A 13,002-nucleotide genomic window follows, 5' to 3' on the forward strand; every position below is an offset into this window, starting at 1 on the left:
AGATACCTCTTGTTTACTAGTTGAAGTGGAGAACTTTCTAAAAGTCAGTAAGTTATTTGCTCTTGTTATATTAACAGAATCTATTGAAATTTAATTTACAGAAATTTTTAAAAGTCAAAATACATATTTACATTATGAAGAATGCTCTTAATTCAGTGATTGTAGCTATAGTCTTTTGAAATCTTAAAATCTTTGAACCTTTCTGGGCCCAAATTAAGGAACATGAACACATTTAAACCTACACTTTAATTTTTGTTAATGTGAATCTTACAGAAATTGATGTCTGTTATCATATTGCTATCAAATGAAAGTTATGAAACTATTGTTACCTTTTTCTTTTTGATCTTTATCTGGAGCTCTTGTCCAGAGACTTGTTCCTGATATTTTGGGTTCACCAGTCTTTTTTATGATGATTACCATAGAACTACATGCATTCCTATCATTTCTTTTCTTTAGACACATCAGGCATATAAAAATGACAGGAATTGAGGGCCAAGAAACTGATGCCTTTTTCCTCCTTACAAATCCAGTAATCTAGTGTGACTTAATTTTTCTTGAAAAATCCTAAACAGAGAGCATTTTGATAGATTGTACAGTTAAAAGTCATTGTTTATTCCCTGCTGACTATGTCATGGCAGTAATAGTCAATGTATGTAATTGCCCATAGGCAAAGCATCCTTAGTACTGGAAAAGAATCTAAGGAAAATCTTATTCTTATCTTAACAACCTAACAGTAAATTCCCAACACAGTTTGAAGTTGAAAATTTCCCAACCATGCAAAGTATTGTGCAGTGAATCCCTCGGTAAAAAATTGTAGCTTATTCTAAATGATTTTTTCTCTTGTATTCTAGGTTGGAATGTTGGTGATGACATCAGACAGTGAGGTACTGTGTGGTTGACAACTCTTGCATATTTCTCAATTAATACCTGGCAGCATATTTGTGTAAATCAATTCCTTGAAATTCTCAATCTTCATCTCATTTCATTTTACTGAAGATTCTTATAAATGGGAAACGAATTTTCTTTTTTCAGTGATGATCCATATGTTTTCCCCTCCCAATTCAATTTTAACTCTCAGTGACAGATTACAATTCTGTTTGCAATTACCTTGTTAAATGACTTGAATTAGCAATTTAGCAAGGTGCGAGCCAAAACTCTTCCATAAACTCAGAGGCTTGGCATGTGAGACAGGCAGCTACATTCATTAGTCATCTTGCTCATATCTTCTTTCTGCTGCATGATATTTGAAATTCACAATGGAAAATCAGTAAAGCCTTTCAGGGCACTGATGAGCAACATACTTAGTGTTTCTTTCCAAGATTATACAAGGAGTTTAAACCAAGGTGCGCTGATTAAATGAATCTACACATTGAATTTTTAATTTTAATGTATCCTTGGAAATTACTATTAAAATTGTATTTCATTCATTTTGCTACTAGTCTTAGTCTTAGGTGAATAGTAGACTGATTATATATTTCATGGTGGTAAATTCTTTAATGCTACTACAAGACTGTTGAGGATAAACTTTGACCAGCCACTTGCTTGTATCTATCAACATTATAATAAATAATGCTGTGGACCATGAAACTTTTGAATACTGAATGGAGAAATATCCTATTAGATATGAAAATCTTTCAAGGTATATTATGTCTCTTCTGAGATTTTGAGGAAACTTGCATGATATTTCTCCTTTGAAAATACAGAAGAATGAATTTATGATATCTGAGGGTAGTATAAGTTGTAGGACCATGTAATTTTAGAGCTGATTAGACAGTCATCCTAGTGATTGTCTAGTTACTGACCTCATTTTATAGATGAGGAAATTGAGACCAAGAGAGGTTATTCTAGTTGGGAGCATTTTCAAATTTAAGGAAGAAAATGTTTCCCTTCCCTACCTTCTGTATTCCACCTAGGGAGAAATACTATGCCTCTACTTTGAGCTCTTTTTATTTTCCCTTCTGCCTTTTCCTAGCCTGGGAAAACTTTCCAGGGGCCTGAAACAGGGTTCTCATGGTCCCATTAAAGTGCTCCTAGGATGGGATGTATCTGATGTGGCAGTGTACCTGCAGGAACATCTATCAGGCATCTGAGCAATTTAAAATAGTACAACCTTGCTATCTATCTATCTATCTATCTATCTATCTATCTATCTATCTATCTATCTATCTATCTATCTAGTTCTTAGGTTAAATGATCTCATGTTTCACATAAGGAAAAGCTAACAGAATTGTCCAATAATTTCATTGACTTCCTTTGAAGGTAGTGAGTTTTCTGTCACTAAAGATATCCAAACAGAAGGTGGATAGAGGAGTTTATTCTTTGGCATGGATTTGATTTAAATAACATGAAGTCTAACTCTAAAACTCTTTGATTCTTTTTGTCTTATTTCTCTAAAAGGAGGTTCATCCATGACACTCTTGTCTCATTTCCATTTATAAGTATAGAATTGTGGTAACTTTTTCTACGCTTTCCATAGAGGCCCTCTCTATAACTTGAGCTTATATAATGAACTCCTTCCACACAAATCCCTATTGGATTGTTATACAAGGGTTATTAGTTTTCATCTTGTAAAAATTGGACTCATTTGCACAGTGCTATATATTCAGTGAACATGTGATAAATATTTGATGATGACATAAAGTAAATTAATCCTCATGCTTGTGCTTTGGGCATGATTTGTCTTTTCTTTGTTCAAGGTTATGTCTGAAATGTTTAGCTTTTTTAAGCATTGTGTGAACCATGGCTAGACTTTATGCTAATTTTTGTGTTAATGAATGCCTTATAATAAAAATCGCCAAAATGTGTCTTGTTAGATAAGCAATCAAATTTTGGAATTTGAGTTACTGTTTAATTGTGCTGTAGCATATTAAGTTTCTCCAAATTGTAAACAGCATTGCTAAAAAAACATTAATTATTAAATAGGGTGATCTACATTTTTCTCTGGTAAATTTGTTAGGAGCAGGTAAAAGTCTATTGAAACATTGAATTTCTTGCTCCTTTGCTTGCGATTACAGTTACATTTCAAGACAACAAGCAGCATAATGGACACTGGACAGTTTAGGCTTCTTTAGTCTGTCCATTGTCCTTCACTGGTTGGATTGCTAAAGTTTCTTCAAGGGTCAGGAAAACTGTGGTTCTCTACTGAGTGTTAAGTCCAGTTGCAAATTGGGGGAGTATATTTACTCCTTTCACTGAACATAGAATGTCTTTTCTCTTTTGCCATTGCCATACAGTTATCTCCTTCACTAATACTGAGCCATCTCAGGAATGTTCCTTTTTCCCCAGGTTCCAGATGTTGAATCCCGTGAAGATTTAATAAAAAATCATTATATGGCAAGGATAGTGGAGCTTACATCCCAACTTCAATTGGCTGATAGCAAATCAGTGCATTTTCATGCTGAGGTGAGTTGACAATGATTGGATCTTTTGTAATTTTCTTTCTAAGTCCCTTAGGACACTGCTAAGAAACAGGACAGTAAAGTCAAAGCTGTATGTCCTATAATTACTTGATCATAATTTGTACTGCTTTGTCTTGTGTACCAAACAGCTAATTCTATACTTTAGGGACCATCTTTGATTTTGTACTTTAGGGACTGAGGTATCCTCAGCTTTTTCCATGATCCTTTTCAAATTTGGTTTGAATAACTTACCACTACAAAGTCTATATATAGATAGATAACAATGGAAAGACTAGCAGTGATTTTTATGTCACTTATATATAGTGTTTTCAAAACAAAATCAAAACACTTTAAAAATAAATTATGGTTATTAATTGCCATTAAAAATATAGAATAACACCTAGAAATATCTGTGGAAAATGTGAGATTATGGACATTTGACATAACTCAGGGAATATTAGGAAAATATCCAGTCCTTAAAAATATTTTAAAACAATTTCCATTCCTGTTTAACAAGAAAAAAATTACACATCACACACACACGAGGGAAAAATAAAACACATAGCTTTGTGGATAATTATGAGGTCCTCCCTTGCCTAGCTCATTTTTAACTTCCGAAGATGATAGTACTCTCTTCCTAACTGCACCCTATGGAAGCTTCAGCCGCTGTTGGGGGGGGGGAGGGAAGATGGGGTTGGAAGATGTATATAAAAGCAGTGTGGCATGCAAACTGCAGTGGCCTGTACTTTCATGCCTTCCTTCTCAGTTTTCCTTTTCCCCTTGAACCATGGTCTCTAAACCAAGATACCTGGTGGTGTCCAGGATACTTAAAAAAAGTTGTAACGCAAAGATAAAAATAAAACACTTATTAAGTACTTATTATGTACTGAGTTCTGAGGATACAAATAAAAGGGAAAAAAAGACAGCCCCAGCACTTAAGGAGCTTACATTCTAATGGAGGGACTACAGCTTATAAAAGGCATCTGGAAAGGATAGAGTTGGAGTAAATCTGTTGGAGCAGAAGTGGAAAAAATCTGTAGAGTGAGTAGAGCCAGGACTGAAGTAAGCATGATCTGACTAGGAAACAATAGTAAAAGTACATTAGTTTAAAAAAAAAAGTACCTTAGTTGTATCCATATAGTAGTGCCTTGCACATAACTAGGTGTGTAATAAATGCCTATTGAATACTTTTATTAAGTACAATTGATTAATTAAAAAAGTATATACATATATATTAACAGGGTTATTGTGAAGAAAATGCTTTGTAAGGTTGGGACTGATGATAAACTTACATGTCAATAGTTTACCATTTCTTAAAAATAAGAGTACATAGCTTAACTTTAATATGATAGTACCATTATTGTCCATTTGTTTTGCCACTTGAAAGTTGCCTTCAGATTTTGTGGTCATGTGTTTCTGTTTAGTTTTGGGTTCCTTTTCACTTTGCATCACTTCATATAGATCTTCCTATGTTTCTTTCAATTCTTCACATCTCCTCACTATTCATTTGCTATATATATATATATATATATATATATATATATATTTTGCTATATATACATATAAATGCTATATTGTAGCATTTAATCTTGTAGTTTTTTTTTTTTAATTTTAAAAGAAATTAGTAGGAAAAGACATGTAGAACTTTGTGCTTATGTATATACCCTTTGCTAAAGAAGTGAATGGATTGGGGGGGAGGTGGAGAATGAAGGAATTATGTGCATATGGAAAAGGGTCTTTGATTGGCTTTGTTCCTTTCCTGGTATAGTAAATGACAGTAGTGGTTAAGCTGGTAGACTGTTCTGGAATAGGGAGTAGAGAAAAAAGTCTTACTTCTTTTCTCTGAATGGGTAGAAACTTCTGCTACTGACTTCCCAAAACACTTTGTCACACTTGAATATGGCTATGGTACAAACATTTAAAAATTTTCTTTAGTGTTGCCTTGTTTTATAAATAAGGAGTAGTGACTTGTAGATTTTTGTTAGTATAATTAGTCTGAACATATAGGTACAGACACTGATTCTTAATGAGGTTCATCTGGATTTTCTTTGTTGGCTTCCTTGGTTTTATCAGAAAATTTTGGAAGGAAGCTAATTAAATTTTGTAGGCAGATTTACAGTTTGTACTTTAATAATATGCCTTGTTTCAGTTAGAATTATATTTTTTGGCTTCTTTTTCATTCATTTCCAGCCCTCCAGGAAAAGAATAGGAATCTTGAATCTCATGACTACTTTTTCATATGTATATAATATAATTTAATGATAGGACTATTGAAAACATCGATTATTCATGTAATCTGGACAGAAATAAAAAAAAGCACGTAATGCCTTCAGAACCATCTTATACAATCATAAACCTTTATTAGTCTTGGAAATAACTACTTGCCTTGTTCAACGATGACAAGTAACAAATATTACATGCTGGGCAGTTAGAAACCACAGATGTTATTTGTAACTACCTGGTAATGGTGAAGGCACCAGCAAGTTTACCATTTGTGTTGGCTAATAAACTTTTTCACTATTCCAGGAGCAAATACAAAATGCTCTGTTTGACATTCAAAGTCTTTCATAACCTGATCCTCTCCTACCTTTCCAGTATTTTTACACATTGCTCCCCAACATAGACTCCTTGATCCAGTGACACTGACCACCTGATTGTCCATGAACAAGACACTCCATCTCCCAGGCCCCGAGCATTCTCTCTGGCTGTGCCTCATGTGTGGAATGTTCTCCCTCCTCCACTCTGACTACTAAGTTCCCTAACTTCCTTTAAGTCCCATTTAAAATCCTACCTCCTATAGGAAGACTTTTCCACCCCCTCTGATTTCCAGTGCATTCCCTCTGCTGTTTCCTATTTATCCTTTGTATAGCTTGCTACGTGTATATGTTTTTATGTTTTCTCCATCATTAGATTGTAAGCTCCTTGAAGGCAGGGAATGTCTTTTGCCTCTTTTTGTATCCCTACCGTTTAGCACATTGCCTGGCACATGGTAGGTGCTTGATAAATATTTATTGAATTGAATTTTATCTGAAAATAGCTTTTTGCATTTGAATTTTTGTTTTCAAATTCTGCCTTAAGTTGAAATGAATTACAGAGAACCTTTTTTTCCTAGCACTAACTTAATGTTTTCTAAATTGACAGTGCCGAGCACTCTCTAAAAGATTGTCCTTAGCAGAAAAATCTAAAGATTCATTGAATGAAGAAATGAAAGTAGCCAGTCAGAATATTAGCAGACTGCAGGTAAGTTCAGAAATGTTAGTAAAGTAATTTAAATCTATGTTTTCTATTGGATTTTCATGGGCAGAAAAATCAATTTTCTATTACCAGGAGTGGTGGCAGTCAGTACTTAAAGAAATGCTTGCTTACTAACTCATTTCCAGGTAGTTTAAATTAAATAATGTTTAAATAAAAGTTGAGATTGTGTTATTTGTTTCTCTGATAACATTTCACTGTGATGATATTTAATTGGCTAAAGACTTTAACTTTTCTCCTTTCTCTGCCCCACATGAATACTTGGAAAATGGAATTATTCTGTACCATTACTCTGTGTCTTTTACTCCTTTTTTTTTTTCTTTTACCACTTCTGATCCGTAACTGATCAACAGTGTTCTATGCTGAAAGTTCACTCCTGTTGCAAGAATGTCTCCCTCAAAATAACAAGGCCTAAAGTCCTCACTATAAGATTACTTACTTACATTAAGGCCTTGTCTCCAGTAAGCATCTATTAAAATGAAAATATTATTAAGTACCTAGCCTAGTGTGTTTTGCACAAAGAAGGTAATTAATGTTTGTTGAATGGAATTATCTCATTGCCAACACTTTAGCATTTATCTTCATCAGATTGTCTAGGAATGGACTGTAACTAAGGGAAAACTGGGTAGGGAGGAAAGCAGTCCTTAAATAAGGGGAGCAGAAGGGAATGATGGAGGAAGGGGTTTTGCCAAAGAAAGACACCTTAAACTGGCATATTTAGAAAAACGTATACCTTTATTTTTTGAAATTTTTTTTTGCTTTTTGGAGGGCAGTTGGGGTTAAGTGACTTGCCCAAGGTCACACGGCTAGTTTTGTGTTGAGTGTATGAGCCTGGATATGAACTCAGGTCCTCCTGACTCCAGGGCTGGTGCTCTATTCACTGTGCCACCCAGCCACCCCTGAACTTATACCTTTAAAGTAAGACTGAGCAAATGAATTTTGACGTAAAACTTTAAATGTTGCATTGGGGGAATTTTAAAGATTAACTGAAAGAAATTGAAAATATTTTTTAAAGCTGCAAAAAAACTTTTGTTGACACATTTTCTCGTTTGCTTCACAGCAGCTGCATACCTTAGTGTGTGCAGGCTCGTCAGCCAAAAGCAGAGGCAGGGAACCTGCATCCCCTAGGCCCCGTATGGCCCTCTAGGTCCTTGGGTGGAGCCTTGTGACTGTCCCAGTTTTGCAGAACAAGGCCTCTTATTAAGGGGATTTGTTCTGTGAAGTTTGGATTCAGTCAAAGGGCTGCATTTAAGGACATAGAGGGACACATGTGGCCTCAAGGCCTCACGTTCCTCATCCTTGAGCCAAAGCCTCTTTATAGGCAGTTTGGTCTCCAAAATTTTGTAATAACTGAATGCAGAGAATACTGCAGAGCTTTGGAAAGTGAGCCATCTTTGATGCTTTTCTTCCTCTGTTTAGGATGAATTGACAACTACTAAGAGGAGCTATGAGGACCAGCTAAGTATGATGAGTGACCATCTTTGCAGTATGAATGAAACCTTATCTAAACAAAGGGAAGAAATTGATACGCTAAAGATGTCTAGTAAGGTATGTATGAGGTGTGTGTGTGTTCCTGGAGAGAAAAGATCCTTGTACTAATAATGTGCGTATGTGAGCATAGGTGCCCTCTCTTGCATATGGATAGAAATTAGCCAGAGCGCGTAGCATAGTGGACAAGAACTGGCCTCTGAGTGAAGAAGGCTTAGGTTCATTTTCTGCCTCAGCATATACTGGCTCTGTGACTCTTAGCAAGTAGCTGCTTTAGAGGAGCTCTGTAAGTTGCAGATAAGGTGCTGATTTTCACTAACTAGTAAGAAAGAGTTTCCTTCTTCCAGGGAGTTCCCTATGTCTTTGAATTCATAGGTCTAGTGTCTGTGTGTGTGTGTGTGTGTGTGTGTGTGTGTGTGTGTGTATTTGTATATGATATGGTCTGGAGGCTGTTATAGATAATATTTTGCTTGCATTTCAGTGCTAAGCCATGAAATATAAAAGCCAAAGAGCATCTTGTGAAGGTAGTTGTAAACCATTTTCGCATACAGCATGTATACTCTCATTTAATAGATTCTGTGTCTTTAAAGTAGAATATTAGGTTCTTTATGGAATTATATACCAGGAAGATCTGAACTCTGAAGTCCTGTACAGTGTTTGCTGATTAACATCTTTATTCCTTATAGTGTGCCTGCTATTATGTTGTTGACAAACTGAACAGAGTAGCTTAGGTCCCTGAAAAGATTGCTTCTGTGTGTTTGTGTAAAAAAAAATGCTTTTGTGACAGTTCTTTGCAGTGCAAAGCAAGGGTTCCTTGATTATCTTCCTGATTGTGAGAGGGAAATACTTTCAATTTCCCACAAATCTCTTATTGTTTAGCCCTGGGTTAAGTAGATGTCATGTGATATATTTGTATTATTACACATAAGTAGAAAGGTCATGTTGATATATATGCACAAAAAAGGAAGTTGCAACTCAGTGAAAGAATTGCGCATAGACCCTCCTTGGAGAGGCAAATAAAGGAGTTGGCAGAATTAATTTTATTGTGTATACAAAGGAAATAAGAAAGTTCATTTCATGAGATATTTGCTCATCTTTTGTTGCATGACTCATGTTGATTATTTGCAAGTGACTACCATTAAAAAATTGAAATTTCGAGTCCACGGTCACAATGGATGAAGAAGAAGGAAAATTTTATGAAGAACTTGATAAAAATCTCCAAATTAAATCAGCATATATATACTTTGGTACTCGGTGATTTTCATACAGAAATGGACATAGTGAAACAAAGTTGGAAGAAATAATTTGTTGTCTACAGAGAAACTTGCACTTACATATCATGAATACATTATTCGAGAAAGGAATTAGGAGCTGTTGGAATTAGTGGGCACCAAATAACATCACAGAAAGGAAATTAATTATATTTTGAGAGAAATCTCATTATTGATATGAGTCCTCAGATCAGCTGTGTATGGTCAGACCATTAATTATATATATATATATATGGCAGATAAAAAATTAATATGAAACTAGAAGAATAAAAATGAGAAAAAGTGTGATGTGCAGTGAAAATAAGTCCAATGTCATTGACTTAGGAAAATGATGTTGAAAAATAAGATATGGGGGCGGCTAGGTGGTGCAGTGAGTAAAGCGCCGGCCCAGGAGTCAGGAGGACCTGAGTTCGGTTCCCACCTCAGACACTTAACACATACACACACACACACACACACACACACACACACACACATACACACAAAAACTAGCCTTGTAACCTTGGGCAAGTTACTTAACCCCAATTCCCCTCAAAAAGAAAAAAAAAAAAAAAAAGAAAAATAGGGTATGAATGGAAGAATGTATATCACTAGCAACTACTTCTTAAACTAAATTGCCAAAGGAGCCCAGAAAGTACCCAGCCACCAAACATTTGGTCTTCCTGCAAAACAATAGCATAACCAAGAGCAGTTTAGAACATAATCTCAATTTTATATCTTAAAGAGAAACCTAATGGAAATACATGAGCAGTATTGTCTCATAAAACAGTAAGAAGCTACAGAGGGAAAAAGGAGTTCAGAGGAAATTTGGTAAGAATGAATTCAACGAGGTGAAGACATCCTTGGGACATTTAAGGATGAAATTAGAAGGAAGACGACAAACAATAAATACCAGAAAAGTCTGTAAAAGTTATGTCAGACTTTAATAACTATCAACTGATAGTTATTAAGCACTTAGTGTATTATAGGCACTGTGGATACAAAGAAAGGCGAAAGGCAGCCCGTGCCCACCAAAGACCTCACAGTATAATGGGGCAGATCATTCAGACCACTGTGTACAGACAAGCTATCGACAGGATCCATTGGAGATAATTAGTAGAGGTCCTAGCATTGAGTGGGACTGGAAAAAGCTTTTGCTTTGTAAAGGGATGTAAAGGGATGTTTACCACACAGGACTTGATTATTACAAATACTGCATGTTCTTTTGGAAGCAGCTGGTGGCACAGTGAGTAGAACACTGGGTCTTGAGTCAGGAAGACTTGAGTTCAAATGTGACCTCAAGTCACCTAACTTTTGCCTACCTCAGTTTCCTCATCAGTAACCTGGGGATAATGACAGCCCCTGCTTCCCAGGATTGTTGTGAGACTCGTTAAATGAGATGATGTTTGTAAAGTGCTTTGCAAACTTAAAAGCACAGTATTAATGCTAACTATTGTAGAAGAGGAGGAAATGACTGAGAAAAGATAGACAGAAAAAGCAGATGAGGTAGAATTAAGTGTAGTAAGGGGAAGTTCATGATGGAGGCCACACAATTTTGAGGTAGTTGAGGGACCTATTCTCAAGTTAGCTAAAAGGGAAGAGGAGGATACCAAAGGTGGGGGCAAAAAATCTCAGGTCCTTATTTTAAAGAGTGTCTCTCTCCGCCGCATCCCCAACCCCCAAAACCCAAAGTCATGAATTGCTGACCCATATGCTTACTTTCCCCTTTATATAAATTTTATGAGGTTATTAAAAGGTAATAGGCAGTTCTCATAGATATTATTCTACAGTAAACCATATCTCTACTCTCCACATTTGATTCAGACTATTGAGAATACAGGATCCCACTGCTTATTGTGTTTGACTATAAAAACAAGTTTGGTTCAGCAGAGCAAAATGCCACCTAAAAGGCAAACTATCTTCCATGCATAAATCAAAATCATGTATAGTGAGTATGCTCTGGCCCACTATTCCAGAACAAGGCTGGCTGTGTCTGTCTGTCTTGGTCCTAGGGATATTCTGAGAGGCTTGAGGATATTTCTTTTCGAATGGTAGTGGCTTGAGCACTCAGCAATTGTGTCGCCACTGTTAGCCACCAGTGACTAGCACCTCAATATTATCTAACCAATTAATATCAATTAGCTTTTTCTAAGGAAGACATAGCAATAACAAAAGTACAAACATTTCCCTGCAACTCTTTGGAGGCATATTCTCCTATCCTGCCTTGGTCTCTGAGAAGAGTGATCTTGGAATAAACTCAGTTCTTATATAATGTTGGTCTTGCCAAATTCCAAATGGAACATGACTATTGGATGAGTCCTCTTAGCTGCCACTGAACTGTGTCTCAAAGATCATTTCTTGCTCCTTGGAGCATTGATACTGAACTGGCTGTAGAGCTCAGAATAGATTGTGACTCCTGGGATTCTTCCCCTGGGATTTGGAGGTTTATGGTCCTGAACTCTCCAAATTCCCAAGGACAAGAGCATGTAGATTAATCTCCTTTGTTGCTGTTCAGTCATTTCAGTCATGTCCAGCTCTTTGTGACCACATTTTGGGGTTTTCTTGGCAAAGATACTGAAGTGGTTTGCCATTTCCTTCTCCAGCTCATTTTGCAGAAGAGGAACTGGGACAGAACTGGTTAATTAACTTGCCCAGGGGTCACACAGTTGGTAAGTGTGTGAGGTCATATTTGAACTCGTGAAGATGAGTTCCTTATTCAAAGCCAGTGCTCTATCTACTATGTTCTCTTCTTTACCTAGAATGAAAATGCTGAAGCAGGCAAAGAACCAAGGTCCATTTTCATGGGACTACTTGGTCTTGGGGGTGAGAAGGTACAAACCTCCTGGTGCAGTATTGTCTTTTAACAGATGCCACCAGCAAAGGAGTCAGATCAGCATTGTTCAGCTGGAGAGAAAATGGCTGAAGTTCTTGCCACTAGTCCATTTTGAATGCTCCTACAGCCAGTCAGAACTTCCTATCCATCATGTGGGTAGCTGACCAGAACCAGTTACAGAAGTGTCTCCAAGGTTCTTCTATGATATGTCGTCATGACTCTTCTGAAGGCTTTCTCTTCATTTGGGGAGATGACCTCAGAGATGTTCTGAGTATGTGCCAGACTCCCGTTACATATTTAAGATTCTGTGAAAGATCTAACCAAGAAAACTTATCATTAATATCAAGTGGCAAACAAGGAAATGTATTCTTGCCAAAAGTATTTGCCGCCATCGGAGAAGATATCTAGTACAGAGTCAGAAGGAAGAGTAATTCTTATTAGATGGTGAAGGCTGCCAGATGTACCTTTTTGTAGATGACATTATAGTGATTGCATCAAGCCCTAGAACATGACATATTCTCCTAAATTTAGTCATAGTCATTGAAAAGATTTAAGCCTAACTATTCACATAAAATCAAATTGATTATAGATGTAGAATGTCTGTTGTCCAGATTGTTAAATGGATATTCCATAGAGTCCATTCAAAACACCCACATCCACACACATATACACACACACTCTGAGCTGGGTTAGGATCTGACCAGGAACAGGAAGACGAACTTTAGGTGGCCTTTAGGAAATTGTACAGTTCTCTTAATGATCCCAAGCCTTTCCCCTGAAA

The 13,002-nt window shown here is 36.4% G+C and overlaps 1 protein-coding gene across 3 annotated transcripts in view; it reads left to right on the plus strand.

The window, feature by feature from the left end:
* Positions 1-13,002, plus strand: part of PPP1R21 (protein phosphatase 1 regulatory subunit 21) — a 108,491-nt gene that overhangs the window by 84,440 nt on the left and 11,049 nt on the right. For all 3 annotated transcript variants that reach the window (XM_069071665.1, XM_069071666.1, XM_069071667.1), the window contains 4 exons: positions 852-884; positions 3,286-3,402; positions 6,540-6,638; positions 8,070-8,198. In XM_069071665.1, the coding sequence (XP_068927766.1) occupies positions 852-884; positions 3,286-3,402; positions 6,540-6,638; positions 8,070-8,198 (378 nt within the window). The remainder of the gene's footprint in view (positions 1-851; positions 885-3,285; positions 3,403-6,539; positions 6,639-8,069; positions 8,199-13,002) is intronic.

This window comes from Petaurus breviceps, unplaced genomic scaffold (assembly GCF_028583685.1).
Source record: "Petaurus breviceps papuanus isolate PSGF00001 unplaced genomic scaffold, PetGlider_PUasm1.0 90842, whole genome shotgun sequence".
Taxonomy (NCBI): domain Eukaryota; kingdom Metazoa; phylum Chordata; class Mammalia; order Diprotodontia; family Petauridae; genus Petaurus; species Petaurus breviceps.